The 20,381-nt window shown below is 45.4% G+C and overlaps 1 protein-coding gene across 3 annotated transcripts; it reads right to left on the reverse strand.

The window, feature by feature from the left end:
* Window positions 1–7,641: 7,641 nt before the first annotated feature.
* On the reverse strand, window positions 7,642–18,844 carry AMHR2 (anti-Mullerian hormone receptor type 2). Of its 3 annotated transcripts, XM_064284138.1 has the most exons (11): window positions 15,031–18,844; window positions 13,980–14,162; window positions 13,568–13,759; window positions 13,235–13,297; window positions 12,907–13,019; window positions 12,563–12,793; window positions 10,043–10,157; window positions 9,726–9,898; window positions 9,375–9,522; window positions 8,864–9,000; window positions 7,642–7,965 (listed from the first exon to the last, which is right to left on the reverse strand). In XM_064284138.1, exons 2-11 carry the CDS (start codon window positions 13,984–13,986, stop codon window positions 7,855–7,857), a joined length of 1,290 nt encoding a protein of 429 aa, XP_064140208.1. In that variant the 5' UTR covers window positions 13,987–14,162; window positions 15,031–18,844; the 3' UTR covers window positions 7,642–7,854. The 3 variants fall into 3 exon arrangements, with proteins under 3 accessions (XP_064140208.1, XP_064140211.1, XP_064140207.1); XM_064284141.1 differs by lacking the exon at window positions 9,375–9,522 and having other exon boundaries at window positions 7,835–7,965; XM_064284137.1 differs by having other exon boundaries at window positions 7,859–9,000.
* Between the last annotated feature and the right edge of the window lie 1,537 nt (window positions 18,845–20,381).

Below are 20,381 nucleotides of genomic sequence, written 5' to 3' on the forward strand. Positions count from 1 at the left end.
CAGAGGAATATAAACTATGTTCCCCCACACCCTCCATACCTTCGGTGACAGTCCAGTTAAAGATATGAAGCTCACAAATGAAATAAGAATTTCAGCAAACAACATATCAATAAGCACAAAATATGCTATAAGTTGTGCTTATAAGTGCTGACGGGTGGGGCTGTAAAGTCGCATGTGACTGGTAAGGAATATTTCCTAGTCATAATAAATGTGTTTACATGTTTTTCTTAAATTGTAAACGTAATACATGAGAATTAAAGAAAAGTTGGAAAATGCAGGAAAGTAAGATCAGAAAAATAAACTACTTTTGAGGTCCTATCAGTCAAACAGAATCATTATCGTTAATATTTTTGGTGTATTTCCATGTAGTCTTTTTTCTAGGGATAAACAAACAAACAAAAAACCAGTTGCAATCAAATGGAATCTGACTCATGGTGATTCCACATGTGTCAGAGTAGACTTGTACTCCATAGGGTTTTCTGTGACTGATTCTTCAGAAGTACATTGCTAGGCCTTTTTTCTGGGTTGCTTCTGGGTGGACTCGAACCGCCAGTCTTTCGGTTAGCAGCCAAGTGCATTAACTGTTTGGACCACCCACAGGTTTTTAAAAATCTTAGTTTGTTAGGGCTGCCTTAACAAAAAATAGTGCAAATGCATGACTTTAAAGAATAGACATTTATTGTCTCACAGTTCTGGAGGGTAGAAGTCCAAATCAGGCATTGGCTCTAGAGGAGAGTCCCTCATCAGTAATCCTTGCGTTTCGTGGCATTCCTTGACTTGTAGATGGTTCATAACATGGTCTCTTCCCCCTCACCACCCCTGTGTGTGTGTGTGTGTGTGTGTGTGTGTGCATCTGTTTTCCCTTTTTATAAGACACCACAATAAATAGGAAATCAATGCAAAAAAAAAAAAAAATCAGGGCATTGGCTCTAGAAGATTTCTCCGTTAACATTTTACATCAAGTATGGCACATTTGTCAAAATTAATGAAGCAATATTGATACATGATTATTAGCTAAGGAAACTCTGGTGGCATAGTGGTTAAGAGCTATGGCGGCAAACCTAAAGGTTGGCAGTTCAAATCCACCAGGCGCTCCTTGGAAACTCTATGGGGCAGTTCTACTCTGTCCTATAGGGTCGCTATGAGCCGGAATCGACTCGACGGCAACGGGTTTGGTTTTTTCTTTTTTTTTATTATTAGCTAAAGTTCATATTTATTTCAGATTTCTTTAGTTTTTATCTTACGTCCTTTTTCTGTTCCAAGACCCCATCCAGAATATCACATTACATTTAGTTCTCATGTCTCCTTAGTTCTCAAGGCCCTTCTTGCTATGACAGTTTCTCAAACTTTCATTGTTTTTGATGACCTTGACAGTTTTGAGGTTTTGGTCAGGAATTTGTAGAATGTCCCTCAATAGAGATTTGATGTTTTTCTCATGATTAGTCTGGAGTTTTGGGGAGGAAGACCACAAATGTAAAGTGCCATTTTTATCACATCAATCTTGTTACTCAAAGTGTGATCATGAGACCTGAGAGCTGGTAAGGCAAGTAGCATCTCAGGCCCCACCCTAGATCTAGTGAATCAGAATCTCCATTTAAATAAGATTTCCAGGTGATTCACAGGGGTGTTAAAGTTTGAGAAGCACTCATCTACAATTTCTAGTGGCTCTGTTAAATAAAAAAAAGTACCAACTGAGCTTGAAGTTAAACCAGTACACTTTTGTTTCCACCGTATGATTTGCATGTTAACCAGGAGGTACCTGTTTGTTCCCAATTCTATTTAAATCTGTTGTATTTGTATTATAATTGTAATATTATTGAACTCTTATAAATACATAATACATAAACCAAGAAAATATAAGTGTGAAAGAATTTTTATTTTATAAAAATTAAGTTCAGTGCTTTGGAAAAAGTTGATAGATTTGAATTGCTAAAAAACATACTCTTAATTTTTTTTGTTTTTGAATTAGGTGTCAGTAAGACAACTGTGGAGCCCTGGTGGCCCAGTGGTTAAGAGATCAGCTGCTAACCAAAAGGTCAGCAGTTCAAATTCACCAGCCACTCCTTGGAAACCCTATGGGGCAATCCAGCTCTGTTCTACACTGTCAGTCACTATGAGTCAGAATCGACTCAATGGCAATGGGTTTTTTTTTTTTTTAAGATGACTGTAAAATGTGAAAGAAAAAAAAAACAAACCCATAAGATTAGAATGATTCCTCTTCAGATTGCTTAAAGTGTATCTATTTTACGCCCCTTGGGAAAAAAACATATACTGGAAATTGTAAGTCTTAAGCATATAGCCACAACTGTATTACATAAGGTTTTCAACGGCTGATTTTTCAGAAGTAGATCACTAAGTTATTCTTCCAAGGTGCCTCTAAGTGGACTCTAACCTCCAACCTCTCGGTTGGCAGCCAAGTACAACTTCTGTACCACCCAGGGACTCCTCACCCAGGGTACTTACAAAAAAAAAAAAAATTTTTTTTTTTTCACATTTCATTTAATCACCATGTCTTCTTAGACTCCTCTTGGCTGTGACAGTTTCCCAGATTTGCCTTGTTTTTGATAACCTTGACACTTTTTTAAAGAGTACTGGTCAGTTATTTCATAAAACGTCCCTCTACTGGGATTTCTCATGATCATAGCTTTATTTTTTATTTAGTTTAACACTATCATCATCAGTATATGTTTGTATGTGATGCTTTTCATGTGAAATTACCTATTTCTAATTTATAGAGTCTTCAAACATTATTTTTAATGGCTGAAAACCCTTGTTATTTTAAAAGCCATGTGACCTCGTACATGTTTTCTAAGCTTCTCTGAGTCCTTGGTTTCCTTCTCTGTAAATGGTGTTCACAGGTGAGAACGGCAAGTAGACTGTTGAGCACAGGTAAGACATAATGAAAGTTTTATTGAAAAATTATCCAGAGAGTGGTGTTTAGGACTACACTTGAGGAAAGATAGCCGATCAAGAGGTAACTGCAATAGTTGGGGCCTGCCATGCCTAGGATGAAGGCAAAGGGGAGACGCCAAGAAGCAGGCCCGGCCCAGGAAACCTCAGGGGGAACTAGGTAGTGGCAGGGTCAGCTGGGTCACAGGAGGGGACAGAACACCATCCTAGTTGGTTAGGACCCTCTGGGATCAAGAGAAACTTGGTGCCCTTGTGAATCGGGAAGAAGGGGAGGTGGGAACTTGGATTTTGACGTGTTTCGTTTCGGGTGGTAGTTGCCGACCCAAGTGATAATGTCTTGTACAGAACTGGAGATCTAGGTTTGAAGGAAGATGAAGTCTCAGGGCTTGAGAGCGGACAGTCTCTCCAGAGGCTAATTCTGGAACTCTAGAACAACTAAGCTAGAAAGGGCCTAGGGATCATTGCAACACTCAGTTGCAACTGCTGCCATTTAACGAGTGTCCACTACAGCCTTGGTGATAGAAATGATGCTAGAGATCACATGATTGAATTTTGCAAGACCGACTTCCTCATTGCAAATGCATTTTTTCAGCAACATAAACGGCAACTATGCACATGGACCTAGCCAGATGGAATATACAGGAATCAAATCGACTACATCTGTGGAAAGAGACAATGGAAAAGCTCAATATCATCAGTCAGAACAAGGCCAGGGGCCAACTGCGGATCAGACCATCAATTACTCATATGTGAGTTCAAGTTGAAACTGAAGAAAATTAGAACAAGTCCACAAGAGCCAAAGCACAACCTTGAGTGTATTCCACCCGAATTTAGAGATCATCTCGAGAATAGATTTGACACATTGAACACTAACGGCTGAAGACCAGATGAGTTGTGAAATGACATCAAGGACATCATGCATGAAGAAAGACATGCATTAAAAAGACAGGAGAGAAAGAAAAGACCTAAATGGATATGAGAAGAGTCTCTGAAACTTGCTCTTGAACATCGAGTAGCTAAAGCAAAAGGAAAAAATAGTGAAGTAAAAGAGTGAACAGAAGATTTCAAAGGGCAGCTTGAGAAGACAAAGTAAAGTACTATGATAACATGTGCAAAGAGCTGTAGGTAGAAAACCAAAAGGGAAGAACACACTCAGCATTTCTCAAGTTGAAAGAACTGAAGAAAGAATTCAAGCCTTGAATTGCAATACTAAAGGATTCTACAGGGAAAATATTAAATGATGCAGGAAGCATCAAAAGAAGATGGAAGGAATACACAGAGTCACTGTACCAAAAAGAACTGGTCGACGTTCAACCATTTCAGGAGATAACATATGATCAGGAACCGAACAGTACTGAAGGAAGAAGTTCAAGTTGCACTGACGGCACAGAATACCAACTGAGATGTTCCAACAAACAGATGCAGCATTGGAAGTGCTCACTGGTCTATGCCAAGAAATTTGGAAGACAGCTACCTGGCCAACTGACTGGAAGAGATCCATATTTATGCCTATTTCCATGAAAAGTGGTCCAACCAAATCCAGAAATTATCGTACAATATCATTAATATCACATGGAAGCAAAATTTTGCTGAAGATCATTCAAAAGTGGCTGCAGCAGTATATGAACAGGGAACTGCTGGAAATTCAAGCTGGATTTGGAAGGGGATGTGGAACCAGGGATATCATTGCTGCTGTCAGATGGATAATGGCTGAAAGCAGAGAATACCAGAAAGATGTTTACCTGTGTTTTATTGACTATGCTAAGGCATTTGACCGTGTGGATCATAACAAAATATGGATGACATTGTGGAGAATGGGAATCCCAGAACACTTAATTGTGAGCATGAGGAATGTGTACATGGATCCAGAGGCAGTCATTCGAACAGAACAAGGGGACACTGTATGCTTTAAAGTCAGGAAAGGTGGGTGTCAGGGTTGTAACCTTTCACCATACGTATTCAATCTGTATGCTGAGCAAATAATCTGAGAAGCTGAACGAGAGGAAGAAAAATGGGTTATCAGGATTGGAGGAAGGCTCATTAACAACCTGTGGCGTTATGCAGATGACACAGATCTGCTTGCTGAAAGTGAAGAGAATTTGAAGCACTTACTGGTGAAGATCAACGACCACAGCCTTCAGTATGGATTACACCTCGACATATAGAAAACAAAAATCCTCATAACTGGACCAATAAGCATCATCATGATAAACAGAGAAACTATTGAGGTTGTCAAGGATTTCATTTTACTTGGATCCACAATCAACACCCACGGGAGCAGCAGTCAAGAAATCAAAAGACACATTGCATTGGGCAAATCAGCTGCAAAAGACCTCTTTAAAGTGTTGAAAAGCAAAGGTGTCACCTTGAAGACTAAGGTGCGCTTGACCCAAGCCATGGTATTTTCAATGGCATCATACGCATGTGAAAGCTGGACAATGAATAAGGAAGACCGAAGGAGAAGAACTGACGCTTCTGAACTGTGGTGTTCGTGAAGAATATTGACTATACCATGGACTGCCAAAAGAACAAACAAATCTGTCTTGGAAGAAGTACAACCAGAATGCTCCTTACAAGCAAGGATGATGAGACTACGTCTCACATACTTTGGACGTGTTAGGAGGGATCAGTCCTTGGAAAAGGACATCATGCTTAATAAAATAGAGGGTCAGCAAAAAAGAGGAAGACCCGCAGCTATATGGATTGACACAGTGGCTTCAACAATGGGCTCAAACATAGCAACAATTGTGAGGATGGTGCAGGGCTGAGCAGCGTTTCGCTCTGCTGTGCATAGGGTTGCTATGAGTCGGAATCAACTCGATGGCACCTAACAACAACATCTAAGGCCAGGTGCTGGGCAAGACCTGTCACATGTTCATTCTCCCCCTGAATCAACTCTGCAAGTAGGTTTTTGCTTGTTGTTGTTGTTTTTTAATTGCAGTGAATATATAGGTAACAAAACATTTGCCTATAACAAAACAGCAATCTTCACATATACATTTCAGTAAGCGTAGGTGTTTTTATCCACATTTTACAAATGATAAAACTGACATTCAGAGGGTTAAGTAACCTGCTCAAGGACATAGAGCTAGTTGGTCACTCACCAATTGGGAAGCAATCCCGCTGTAGTGACTTTAAAGCTTTCCATTCTGGGATAGGCCAGAGGCCCCCAACTCCCTTATTTTGCAAACAAGAAACCTGAAGCCTAGAGAGAGAAAGTGACTTGCCCAAGGACACTCAGGTAGTTAGACACTGAGCTAGAGCTGTAAACCAGGCACCTGCCCCTGAGGTAACTCTGAGGGGCACCCAGACTGGCTAGGGTGGGAAAGAAAAGCCAGTAAAGACAACACAAAAAAGTGATGAAGACCCAAAGAATATAATCAATGGTCACTGAATTGTACATGTAGAAACTATTGAACTCGTGTATATCCTTCTGTGTATATTCTTACAACAACAAAAATAAATTATATTAAAAAAAAAAAAGGTGAAAGAACTTCTCAGCAGGGCTTCAAGACCTTGCGTACAGTTCTCCATGTCACCTCACCTCTCCTGTCTCCCTCTCTTAGGCTGGGTTCTCTAGAACAGCAAAACCAGTAAAGCCTATAATTATATATAGAGAGAGATTTATATCAAAGAAATGGCTCAATGCAATTGTAGAGTCTGGAACGTCCCAAGTCTGTGGATCAGGATAGAGGTTTCTCTTGATTCACGTACCCACAGGGGCTGGCAAGCCCAAGATTGGCTGGTTGGAGGGCAGGGCTCTTGCTCACAGGCTGTGGAGATTGACAAATCCCAAGATTGGCAGGCAAGACCACAAGGCTTCTCCTGATACACGTAGCTTCAGGGACTGCCGAACCCAGGATCAGCAGGTCAGAGGGCAGGGCTCCAGCTCACAGGCAGTGAAGATCGATGAATCCCAGGATCAGCACATAAGCTGGACAGTGCAAGTCCCAAGAACCAGAGGTCAGATGAACAGGAGGCAGCTGCAGGATCCAGAGTGAGCAAAAAGCCAGAATGTCTGCTTATATTCAGATGCAGGCCACACCCCCAAGGAAACGCCCCTTCAACTGATTGGCTACTAACAGCAGATTCCATCATGGGGAGTGATCCTACATAAATACGGAGAATCATGGCCCAGCCAAGTTGACACACAGTCTTAAACGTCACACTCCCCATCACATACCCTACACTTTTGCCATCAAGATTACTTGTAGTTTCTTAACCCACCAGGTGATATAACACCTCACTGGGCCAGGAATGCCCTACTGCCCCCACATGCTCTGTAAAACTTCGGCTCATTAAACACTCAGCTCAAGCATCCTGTGCTCTGTGAGGCCCTCCTTGACCCATTCAAGCCTAGAATGTGCCTCTCCTGTTACTCCCAGGACACTGGACAGAACCTCAACAAAGTGAGTTGCAGGTTTCTGAGTACCTTCAGGGTAGCAATTTCATTTTATTATTTCATCTTTCCCCAGTTCCCAGCATGAGATCCCAGCAAATAAATGGTTCTGGTGAAGAAAAAGCAGGAGGGACATGAGGAGCCCAGGATCACAGGAACAGAGGAAGGCCCCAGCACATGGAGTCAGGAAAGTTGACTTTAATTCTTTCTTGCACACACCTACCCTCAGTCACCGGCCAGGACTGCAGTGGACTGGATGCCCACAGAAGGGTCTAAGGATCAGCAAGTGGGAAACCAGACGGGCATACGATCACCACATTTATGTCTGCGTGTACATAGGTTACATGTAAACTGCATATTTACACATGAGACATGGTACAGGCAGGTTAAGGATTCCTGGAAGAGGGCCTTGTTGAATGCTGCAGTGGCAGACTCTCAGGTGAGACCTACAAGGGAGCATAACAGAGGGCAGGAGTTGAGGGACAGTCTTCTGGGCAGAGAGGTAGGCGGCTGTGTGGACAGCACTCTGGGCAGGGGTGGGCCTCTTAAGGATGGGCCAGGGCGGCCAGGCGCTGCTGCACACACTCAGCCGTCAGCCGTGCTTCCGGATCTGCATCCCAACAGTCCTCTAGGAGCTCCTGCAGCCCACCAGGTTCCTGGGAGGGATGACCAGGAGGCAGGTTTGACCCCGGATCCTGAGTGGCGCCATGTGCTCGGGGGTTAAAGAGCATCTTCAGTGTCCACCACACCCCTGTTTTCAACACTCCACTTCTGATCCTTTCTAGAGTCCCCTTTTCCTCCCCGACCCTGAAAGCCAGCTTCCTGCACCTTGTTCCCTATGGAAGGGTCTTTGGGTGGCTTCCACGGGGTCCACTTTTTCATCTTAGCACCATTATGCTAAAAAGCTTAACATGCTAATGGGAAATTATTCTCCTTTCTCTTGAGCAATCAGGGTCTTCTGGAGACAACACCTAGGCCTCTGTTGCCTGATCCAACAGACGCTTGTTTAGTGGAAATCTCAGACAGGTAGCAGGGCAAGGGGCATCATGTTAGGAAATTGTGCAGATGCCTGAAATTTCACTGTGAGGTCATTTCTTTATGCCAAGACCTGGCTTTTATTGGGTCACAGGCAGGAACATGAATAGAGAAGACAGAATGGGGAGTTAATTTTGGGCTCCAATGTACCAGGACAGGAACCATCTTGGGGGTAGAACTCAGGGCAGAAGCAAAGCCAGGGAGGGCTTCCTGGAGAAGGGAACTGAAGAACAGAGCTAACCAAGGATGAAGAGGGCTGAGACATACTGGGCAAAGGTGATCAGGAGGTTTGTGTCTCAGGTGCACAGAATGGGTGTGTGAGATATCGGGTAGGAGAGAGTGAACTGAGGATGTAAGCAAGTTTGAGCAAGTTTGCCTGGCTCTGGCTGAACGTGAGTCAAGGAGTGGTTGAAGATGACAGAAGATAGGAGTAGATGGGCTGGCTCTGCATAGAAGTCCTTGATGCCATGCCCAGCCCCATTCTCCAGGTCCCCAGCCAGCCAGTCTGTGGTCTCTTACCATGGCAAAGCAGTGCCAGGTGGATGGGATGTAGGGGCGCCTTCTCTCTTCCACTGCCAAGGCCCATAGCTCGCAGGTGGTGGGGGTGCTGCCCAACTCTGCCTCATAGGCCAGTTGGAAGGATGGTGGTCTGCTGTCTGGGAAAAGGCACAGGGTATAGATGTCAGTTAGCCCTGGGGGTGCCTCCTATGTGGAGAGGCCAAGGGGGAGAAGGGCCGGGCTTCCTAGGAACCATGTCAGTAGGTAGGTGGGGCTTGAGTGGGTGGGTGGGGCACCACTGTCCCACTCATCCTGAAAACCCACTGCCATCGAGTCAATTCTGACTCATAGCAATCCTTTAAGACAGAGTAGAAGTGCCCCATAGAGTTTCTGAGGCTGTAAATCTTTATGAAAACAGACTGCCATGTCTTTCTCCTGTGGAGCAGCTGGTGGGTTTGAGCTGCTGATCTTTCGGTTAGCAACTGAGCACTTAACCACTGTGCCATCAAGGCTCCTTCCCACCCATCCTTACCGGGCTGCAAATCTGGGCAGCGGCTCAGTATCTCCCACAGGAGCAAGGCCAGAGAGTAAACATCAGCTCGCCGGAGGGCTGTGCCCCAGTCCTGTAGGTCCAGAGTCTTGTCTAAGAGCTCTGGTGCCATATACCTCTGGGTGCCAGCCTGGAGAGCAAGTGAGGAGTGTCAAGTGTCATCTCCGTGGCAACCCTCAACACAACGTTGGTTCCATGCAACATTCCCCCAACTACAGACTCAGCTATGTCCCAGACACTGTAGGCATGCTGTCCTGTTGCCACAGCAACAGTCATATCTCCATCAGTACTACCACCAGCATCATGGGCCTCACCTCTACCCAGAGTATTCACCTCCATGATAGTAGCTGGGCCTTGGTGTTGAGTAGGGGCCCAGGCAGGGGGCTGAGTGAGGCCAGGGAGCACCAAGGCGAGGCCCAGGTCTCCAATGGCGCACGACCCATCTTCCCGAATGAGTACATTCTGGCTACTCAGGTCTCGGTGGGCAATACCTGGTTTATATTGACCTGTGGGGGAATCCAAGGTCAAAGGATCAAGGATCTTTTTCCTTTCACTTTTGACCTAATCTTTCCCCTCCAAACTAAGGGAGAATCAGAAACATAGCAGTGTGGTTCCTGACTCCCCTGGCTTCCTAGTCCCAGGTCACCTACCATCTTGCCAGCGTTCCTCATGGAGAAATGCCAGGCCCTGGGCCAGGGACAGTGCCATCTGCAGGGAGCTTCCCCAGTCACTGGTATGCTGGGTCAGGTAGTGGCACAGGGAACCCTGAGGAGAAGCAGGGAGAACAGGGGACACACAGAGCTGAAAGGGGCTGATCTATTCCAGGGAGCAGAGATCAATTCACAGGCATCCCTCTTGCATCTTCCAGCAGACAGATACGCTGAAATCCAGGCCAAAGCAACAGACAGTGGAGGGGTGAGAACATGCACAAATCAGAGTGACGGGAAAAATAATAACTATAGCTCAAGTGTACTGAGCACTTACTCACTGAGCCAGGTCCTGTGCTAGTTTAAACCCAAAACCAAACCCACTGCCATGAAGTTGATTCCAACTGATAGTGACCCTACGGGACAGAGTAGAACTGCCACATTGGATTTCCAAGGCTGGTGCTATAATCCTTACAACAAACTGTAGCATGGGTACTCTTATCTCTCCATTTTACAGATGAGGAGGTGTAGAGAGATTTAAGTAAACTTGCTTGAAGTCACTTGGTGACAGAGAAGTGGAGTGTGAGTCCAAGTAGTCTGATTCTGGAGTCACTCACTATTAACTACCACCCTTTACTGCCTCAGAGAGCTGGGACGAGGCAGAAACAGAAGAGGTGAGACTAAGGCAAGCTAGGCAGGGGTATCCTCAGTTAATCACCTGGCCTGAAGGATCAGGCCTGTGTAGACACAGATGGGTAGAACAGTGGGTGAGAGAGTGAGTGGGAATTAGAAGGGAAGGAGCAATAGAGTTCCTTGTTCAACAAACATTATTGAGCACCTCGGTGTGCCAGTAACTGTGTTCAGACACCAAGATGAATACCTCAGGAAGCTCAGGGACAGGTAAGAGGTAATGAAAACGTATAAATATAGAATGTGGGAAAACGTGATGCTGGGAGAATAAACTGAGTGCTGTGGGGCATTAAGTAGGAGAATTAATTTTTTTTTTTAAGCTATTTTTTAGCTGGGCCTTGTGATATGTGATCAGAGAGGACTTTCCAGAACTTAAGATTTCAGAGGTGGAGCAGCTACAAAAAAAAAAAAAAAAAAAATTGAATGTTCTGTTGTGTACTTTTTCACCAAAAAAAAAAAGTTGCCTTCTATTCTGACTCATGGCACCCCAATGGTTGTGATCTTTCTGAAGTAAATAGCCAGGCCTTTCTTCTGAGTTGCCTCCAGGTAGATTCAAACCTCCAACCCTATGTGGCTAGTAGTGCTCAACTGTTTGTGCCACTGAGAGACTCCAGAGCAGCTGCAGGTGGTAATAAAGTCCAGGAAGGGGCCACTGCATTCAGCACTAAAATAGCTTGAAGGGATTGAGCTACAGTGAAGCGAGGGAGTTGTGCAGGGGTCTTCCACATGGACAGAGAAAAAGTCCTGATGGAGGGGTTAACAGGAGAAAAGCTGTACCATAACACATGACAATGAGCCAGCCTCCAGCGTCACACAGACCCTGGACAAATAATTTCCCTTTCCTGAGCCCCATGTGGGTAATAATTGCTACCTCACAGTGTTTGTGTGAAGGTTAAGTATGAAAATGTGTTCAGAGTGCCTAGTGCAATGCCTAGCACAAAGTAGACAGTAAACCTGTTCCTATGGAGTCTATTCTGTACACAGAGTAGAACTGCTCCATAAGGTTTCCAAAGAGCAGCTAGTGGATTAGAACTGCCAGCCTTCATGGTTAGCAGCCAAGCTCTTAACCACTGAGCCACGAGGGATATATAGAAGCTAAAGCCAGCTTAAAGTCCAAAAGCCTTAGCAGGTCCATAAGACGAATGGTGGTGGTCTGACCCTGTCTGCCTTTTCCTCTTCCTTCTTCTTGCTTATTGTCCTCTCCCTCATCTTCAGTCGTCCTGGAGCTGGCCAGGGTTCCCCTTCTCTCACAGGGTAATTGCCCACCCTGGTTCTACCCTCTACTCACTACCACCATTAACTTTCACCTCCCCTCCAGATCCTGCTCAGCCATCACCCCTTAGGAAAGCCTTCCCTGTACCCCAGACTAAGCCAAGTCTCCTCATTATTTGTTCTCTCTTACGTTACCATAGCCCTCTCTTTCATAGCACTTAGCACATTTGATATTTTTGTGTTTATTTGATCCATTTCTGTCTCCCCGGTTAGTCCATAAAATCTGTACAGGCAGGGACTGAGTATGTTTTCCCCAGCACTTAGCACAGAGCCTGACAGATGGGTCATATATATTTGTTGAATGAATATTTGAATGAGTTTGGAGGGCTATGCCTGGAGGTATTTCTTTAACAATGGCTTTCTTTAAGATTGGAAATGTGAACTGTTTTGATTTCTCCCTTTCCTTATCTATATTGTATGGGTTAAAATAATTCATGTGTTTTCTTTTGTTTTTAATGTTTTGAAGAAAATCTGAGGCAGAAAAATAAGCATGGACAGGGTCTCCGCTGCCATCCGGCGCCCCCCTCTCCGCCACACATATATACATTCCTGGATCCTTACCTTGGGGTGCAGTTCCAGCACCAGTAGGGGCCCATAGGGCAGGGGGCCAGGGCTCCCCCGGCTGGCGGTGATAAAGCGGACAATGTGCTCATGCTTTAGGCCTGGCAGCTCATACAACGCTCGCTCAGTTCGGAACTGGGCCACAGCCCTCGGGGGGAAGGCCTTGATAGCTACCGGCTCCCCGTGCAGTCTCCCGGCCCACACCACCGCATGGCCTCCTTCCCGCAGGACCTGGTGGGAATATGATGCTGGGTGCGGGCCTTTGAGCTAGTGCCAGGGCCAGGCTCCCTCCCCAGCATAACCTCCGGGAGTGCCCAAGAAGCCTTTCCCTCCTTCCTGGGCACCTGGGAGAAGCACAGCTCTGGCAGCTCTGGCAGCTCCTCACTCCAGTCTCTGCTTGAATCTGGCTCTGGTTCTGGTCCCCCTCGCACTCTGCAGGCCTTTCGCTGTAGCATGCCTGGAGCAGAGAAGGACCTTGGGGTCAGGGTGCACAGGCGCAGGGACAGGGAATGGAGGGTTGTGGAGAGGGAGCTTTATGAGAGGTAATGAGGTCAGGCTAGAGATCCCAGGACCATGGAGTCAGGGGAGCCTGGAGTGGGGTCAGTGCTTTGGAAAAGTGTCTTGGGGTCAGCAGAGAGGGATGGGGCAAATTAATACTCAAGATGATGCTACCCAGAAGCAGCAGGAGGAGGAGGAACAGCCCCAGCAGCACCAGCGCCATCCAGATGGACTCGCCTGGACATCAAAGCAAGAACGTAGGCTGGTGAGCCCTGCCTCAAACCCGCCCACTGCTCCTCTCCCCCTCCTCAGAGTGCTTGCTTCTCCACCCACCTCTGCCCTGGTCACAAGCACTGTATCTCCTGGTCACCAAGGCAACCAACTTCTCAAGGCCAGGAGAGAAAAGCAAGGGGCGGGGGTAGGGTGAGAAGTAGCCCTTGGTTCTACTGTTTTTCCTACCCTGGGCCCCAACCCCCACTCAGCTCCAGCACCCATGAGGATGGCTACCTGGGGCAGTCTGGGGACCCTGGGAGCCAGGAGTCCCAGGGCTCCCCAAAGGAGGCAGATGGCTGTAATTGGCATTGCAGAAGTCAGTGCCACAGGAGCAGGTGAAGAGAATAGAGCCGGGGCTGGGGTGGGCTCGGGGGGTTGGGTCACAATGGGGGGACTCACAGCCTGGCTCATCACTGTCTCGACATCCTGATGGCGTGGGATTAAGAGGAGAGAGAGAGCGTAATGGGGTCTCAGAACAGAAAGGATAAATTCTTTCCCTGTCAGAGGCATCCCTTCCATCTCACGTGGGCCTTTCTTTTGCTCTACACATTCCATTTCTCCTCTTCCCCCTCTGCTGCCACCCCTCTCCCAAGGATGCTCCTGTCTCCCACCATGGTTATCACCTGCCATATACTTTGCCATTCACCTTGCATTTCCACTTGTGCCTGGTCTTGGGTCAAGTTCCAGATCCCAAAGCAGCAGTGGCTGTAGAGGCAGCGGATAACCCTGGGGGGCCCTGGTCCTGCATCTAGCAGCTCCCCCAGTGTCTTTGCACTTCCCCGTACACCAGGGGCTTCAAAAAATACACAGGTTCGCTTTCTTGGGGGTGCTGCAGCCCAGGATGGGGAAAGGAGAGGGTTCAAGATGGGAGTGAGTGCAGGGGCAAAAACAGCAGCCAAAAGGAAAGATCAAACATGTTTTATATCCCAGAGTCAGCCTATAAAGCCACAGGAGCAAATAGGGTCAGCAGAGGCCTGGAACCTGACCCCCCCCCCCCCCGCTAACATGGGGATACATAGCTCTATCCTTCTCCCTCACTCACCGACCCCGCTCACCCTCCTTGGCTGCTACTTCAAGTGCCCTTTTCCTTCACTGGGTGGGTGGAAAGACCCCGCCCCTCCCCGTAGACACTTACCCTGCACAGCTGCTGGAAGCAGTGCCCAAAGCCCCAGAGTCCCCAGCATCTTGCTGAAAATGGCAGCAGGAGGAGAACAGCTGCCCTCCTCCAGAGTTTCCTTCAGATACTGGGCACTGTGGGCTTTTCCACCCCTCAGTCCCCAACTCCGCCTCCCTTGCTCCTATCCTAGTTTCTGTGGGGGAGACGGCTGCTGTGGAGGAGAGGGTGGTTGTGGGGGATAACAGGGAAGAAAAGGGAGGAGCAGAGAACCAATCTCATAACCTCCAGCCTCTTCAGCTACCTCTTCTTTTCTCTGAATAGCTAGAGGAGGGGGCCAAGCTGAGAACCCAGTGATGCCTGAGTTCAAACCTCTGCCCTTTGATGACCCTGGAAGAAGGTGCTGGTCTCTGTCAGCCCTTCTCAGGCTGGAAACCTAAGTATGCACCAGTGCTCAAATCCACTCAGCAGTACCCAAGATCCTTTCTAATTTATGTTTTCAGGGCTTAGGTCTGCAGTCCCCAGAGGGAGGCACACAGCCAGAAGGGCCTTCACAGCACATAATTAGAATTGTAATCCATACTGAATTGTGTAGTCTTTGATCTTCATCAGTAAGTGCTTCAAATCCTCTTCACAGTATGGATTACACCTCAATATAAAGAAAACAAAAATCCTCACAACTGGACCATTAAGAACATCATGATAAACACAGAAAATATTGACGTTGTCAAGGATTTCATTTTACTTGGATCCACAATCAACACCCATGGAAGCAGCAGTCAAGAAATCAAATGGGCAAATCTGCTACAAACAAACAAAAAAAAACAAACCAATTGCCGTCGAGTCAATTTCGACTCATAGGACCTCTTTAAAGCTAAAAAGCAAAGACGTCACTTTGAGGACCATGGCCCCAAGCCATGGTATTTTCAATCACTTCATATGCACGTGAAAGCTGAACAATGAATAAGAAGACCGAAGAAGAATTGATGTCTTTGAATTATTGGGCTGGCAAACAATATTGAATATACCATGGACTGCGAGAAGAATGAACAAAACTGTCTTGGAAGAAGTACAGCCAGAATGCTCCTTAGAAGCAAGGATGGAGAGACTTCGTCTCACGTACTTTGGACAAGTTATCAGGAGGGCCCAGTCCCTGGGGAAGGACATCATGCTTGCTAAAGTAGAGGGTCACTGAAAATGAGGAAGACCCTCAACGAGATGGATTGACACAGTGGCTGCAACAATGGGCTCAAAATAGCAACAATCATGAGAATGGTGCCAAGACTGGGCAGTGTTTCGTTCTGTTGTAGATAGGGTCGCTATGAGTCAGAACCAACTCAGCAGCACCTAACAACAATTAGAATTGACCTCACTTTCCAAACTCAGAATCAGGAAGCATTTATATAAAACTTCTCAGAGTTTAAAAATCACACTGAGAATGGTTATGAAGGTAAATTTTATATTATGCGTATTTTACCACAATACAAAAAAATCACATCGAGTCACACACTGAACAAATCACCATTATTGAAGAGGTAAACTTTTTTTTTTTTTACTGAGCACCTACTGCATACTAGGAACAGCTAGTGCTATGCATTTTACAATCACCTCATCTAATTCTCCCACTGAGATGTTCATTATCTTCACTACATAGGTAAAAACGCTGAGTTTAGGTAACCTGCCCAAAGTCACTCTGCTAGAAAATAGAGCTGGGATTTGAACCTAGATAAGTCTGACTCCAGGAGCCCTAAAGGTCAGCAGTTCGAACCCACCAGCCTCTAAGCAGGAGAAAAGACCTGGCGATCTGATGCCATAAAGATTTCAGCCAAGGAAACCCTTTGGGGCAGGTTACTCTGCCCTATAGCATTGCCATGAGTCAGAACTGATTTGATGGCACACAAAAACAACAGTCTGACTCCAAAGCCCAGGCTCTGCTCTTTGCATTATATCATCCTGCCTAAAAACAAATAACAAAATTCAGCAATCAAAATGCATTTAATACTTGAATATTTGACTTTGGATTGTGGAGAAAATATACACCACACTACCTGCCAGCAGCCCACTAACTAGGAAGGGAGGATATAGTTCAAACTACCACCACCAGAGGTCAGCAGACATAGGAGAAATTCAGGCTGTGGTGAGGGGGCAGAGGACGCCTCCAGTGATGAATAACACACATCCTACACCTCCCTAAGTTGCAGAAGCTATAAAATGTGAAGGGATGTCAGCAGGGAGATGGAAGGAGAGGTCTATGGCTTGTGTCACAACGCAGCAACCGAAGTCCAGCTCCGTCTGGCTCTTCCCTGGCGTTGAGAAGCAACGTAATAGGTAATTATTTCCACACCTGTGAGCAGCTGGGTTCCATGAGAATTACGGTCAGAGGGAATTAGTTCCCTGCTAAATTTTTTTTTTTTCTCCTAGCCTTCTGTCCCCCTGGTGGCTGCCTGGGAACCCTTTCTGGGAATTAACTAGTTTGGACCAGGCATGAGGGTCTGAGTACTAACTTTAATTCTAGGACCTTTCTCCTGGGGTAGCCTGGATGAAAAGAGAGGGCAAAAGCTACAATAGTTGTGAAGCAGAAGCTGGAGGAATGACCAGAGCTAGGGGCAAGTGGACTATTGCCTATCTTTCTGTCAGCCCCTCCAGGAGTCTGCAGGGCCCTGACAGGACGGTGGAATGTTATTCTTACTTCTGGCATCATCTTCCTTTACCAGCTCTCAGATCAGATAGGTCTGGGGGACAAGGAGGAGGAATGGAAGGATAAATAGCTTCTTATGTCTGGAGTATCTCAGGAGACTTTATCTCCTCAGAGTGGGAGCAGGGATAAGAGGCAGGAAGTAAGTCTCCGTACCCCATGGCCTTAGATAATTACCCTTCTCAAAGACAGACATTCCCTCCAAGTTTATGGGAACTACACCTGCTCTGGGTGATCAGGACTTAAAATTAAGATGGTGATAGAGAAAGAACCTGAAAGCTGAGGGATTAGGAAGGTCCAGAGAAATGACCTCAAGGGAAGAGTAAAGGCTTCCTGGATTCCACATACACAAGGAACTTCATTAACAGTTGCTGTCAATTCTGACTCATGGTGACCCCATGTGTGTCAGAGAACTGTGTTCCATAGGGTTTTCAACGGCTGATTTTTTGGAAGTAGATCCCAGGTGCCTCTGGGTGAACTTGAACCTCCAACCTTCGTGTTAGCAGCTGAGCAAGTTAACCTTTTGCGCCACCCAGGAATTTTCATTAGGGTTCCCCAATTCAAGCCTGCAATGGCCCAATAATTTACCTTTGACCCCACTGACTACAGGGATACAGTGAGCTGGCTATTCATTCAATTCAGCAAGTATCTAGTAGGTCCCAGTCTTAAAAAGGTACTTAATTAGGTCCTGCCCGTACAAAGATAGAGCTGTGATCCCTGCCCATAGCTCATGGTTGAGAAAGGCAGGCAGGTATATCAATAAGCAACCAGAATATTCTGTGTCATACTAGGGGTATGAGCAATGAAATATACAAGCAGAAAGATTAAATAAGCTAATTCTGCCTAAGGTATTAAAAAAAAAAAAAAAGGGCATAGAAGGGAAGAAATATGCCCAGAGGGTTTCATAAAGAAAGGGATATTTAAATCATGTCTCACAGGTAAACAATGATGTAACAAGAGAAAGGTGGTTATTTTAGACAGAAGCAGGGTGGTGAACACAAAGTGTGTGCATGTGTGTATAGTTTGGTGGGGGTGCTGAAGAGGGGACAGTGAGCAGGAGAGATCGGGTATATAAGGCAGAAAATCACCTTAGAAGGGTAGACTGGAATCAGATTGGAAAGGCCTTCAATTCTGTATCAAGGAGTTCAGCCTTTTCCTAAAAGTAAAGTTTAAGCAGAGGCCTGGTGGCAATGTGGAAGGTGGATGACTGGAGCTCAGGAAGACTAAAAACAGGGAAATTAATTACAAGACCTAAGACCTGAGCAGTAACCAAGGTTGAGTACTAGACTACTGGACAGTGAAAATAAAAATTAAAAGGGAAAATTTTGAGATACATTGTCTAGGTAGAATTGTCAGGATTTGGTAATCAAATGTGAGAGAAGTAAAAGATGACTTTGAGGTTTCAAGTATGAGTGATCAAGGGAAGGTAATGCTTTCAAGGGAGATAGGGAACATAAGGGTTATTTCCTCTTTTCACATGTTGAGTCTGAATTATCTGTAGGACATTCAAACGAAGAAGTCCAGTAGGCAGGTTTCAGGTCAAGAGAAAAGTTAGGGCTTTAGGATTTAGGAGTACCCAACATGTATATAAATAGCTAAAGAGTGGGTGGGACTTGTTTAAGGGTGAGAAAGGTAAAGGAAAGGGTGAAAGACAAGGAACACCGACGTTCAAGGGACAATTAGAAGTAAAAAAAAAAAAAAAAAAAAAAAATTTTAAGAAGGAGAATCTCATGGTGGTAAAGATTAAACACTAACCAAAAGGTCTGGTGGTTCAAACCCACCAGCCTCTCTGCAGGAGAAAAGACCTGGAGATCTGCTCCCTGCACCTGTAAAGATTAAAACCCCCCAAAAAACCCATTGTCATCAAGTCGATTCCAACTTACAATGAATCCATTCAACGGCCACAGGATAGGCCAGAGTGGAACTGGCCCATACAGTTTCCAGGCTGTAAATTATTAAGGTAGCAGACTGCCACACCTTTCCAGCAGAGCGGTTGGTGGATCCGAACTGCTGACCTTTTGGTTAGCAGTCCTGTGCTTAACCACTGTACCACCAGGGTTTCTTCCATAAAGATTATAGCCTAGGAAATCCTATGAAGCAGTTCTACTTTTGTCACCTTGGGTCGCTGTGAACCAGAATTGACTTGACACACACAACATAAAGAATAAAAAGAATATTCAGAAAAACAGAACCAGGTGAGTATCAGTTTCACATTCTATGGGAAGAAAGCTTTAAGATGGGGTGGTAAACAGTGGTACATTGTTGCAGAGAAGTCTAAGAGGCCAAAGACCCAGATCACTGGACCTGGCTGCCAGGTTATGATATGTATGAGAAAAATGTTGGTATATGATGGGTACTGAACAAAGTATGCAGTGGCCTGAGGGCTGAACAAAGAAAGAAAGAAAGAGTGTAAACTACTTTCAGTAATTTTGGAAATAGAATTAAATCAGTAGCTTGAAGAGGAAGCAGAAAAGTTTTTTCAAAACGGGGTCGGGGAGTGATTTAACTATGCTTGCGGGCTGACAAAAGAGAACCAAATGGAGAGACTGAAGATACAAGGTGAAAATATCAGTGAAACAAAGAACAAAAGGAAGTCAAATAAAATGGGGTTGATAGCCAAGCGGCAGGAGGGGCCCTGCAAAAGAATATTTCTCTCCTAGGAAAAGAAAAAAAAAAAAAAGAGAGAGGGGCCGTGTAGACTTGTGACTGTACATATGTTTGTAGGAAAAACCCAGTGCCGTCGAGTCTTTTCTGACTCATAGCGACCCTATAGGACAGAGTAGAACTGCCCCAGAGTTTGGAGGATTCAAACTGCCGACCCGTAGCACTTAATCACTACGCTACCAGGGTTTCCTTTTGTAGTAAAATGAAGACGTTTAAGGAAATTCATGCTTCCATTTTCTCCATTGAGAAAGAGGCAAGTCATCTGCTGAGAATGGGGTCAGGGTTGGGAAGCCCGCAATTAATGCTATCTGTCTCACTCACCAAACTATTAAATACTTAGTGGCAGAGCTGCCTTTTTTAACCATAGTATAAACTGGCCAAGGATTCTTTGATGGGTAGAAAGGGAAAGCCATAGCCTAATGGGAAATTGGAAAGGCTATCAGGAACTTCAATTTCAATTTCAGAGGGGACACAGTCCAGATTAAATCATGTTAAATGCTGGTTTGTATTAACTGAATGTACATACCAAGGCCCCTTGTAAAAAAAAAAAAAACGAAAAAGGCTTATTCTAGGGT

Source organism: Loxodonta africana, chromosome 4, assembly GCF_030014295.1.
Source record: "Loxodonta africana isolate mLoxAfr1 chromosome 4, mLoxAfr1.hap2, whole genome shotgun sequence".
NCBI classification, from domain to species: Eukaryota; Metazoa; Chordata; class Mammalia; order Proboscidea; family Elephantidae; genus Loxodonta; species Loxodonta africana.

Excerpts from the sequence above, each read along its gene's own strand:
- AMHR2 (XM_064284137.1), bottom strand. Across the intron at positions 9,523-9,725 it reads GCCCAGCTACTATCATGGAG|GCTGGCACCCAGAGGTATAT; the intron begins GTGAATACTCTG and ends CTTGCTCTCCAG. Across the intron at positions 9,001-9,374 it reads CTGCCCAGATTTGCAGCCCG|ACAGCAGACCACCATCCTTC; the intron begins GTAAGGATGGGT and ends GCCTTTTCCCAG.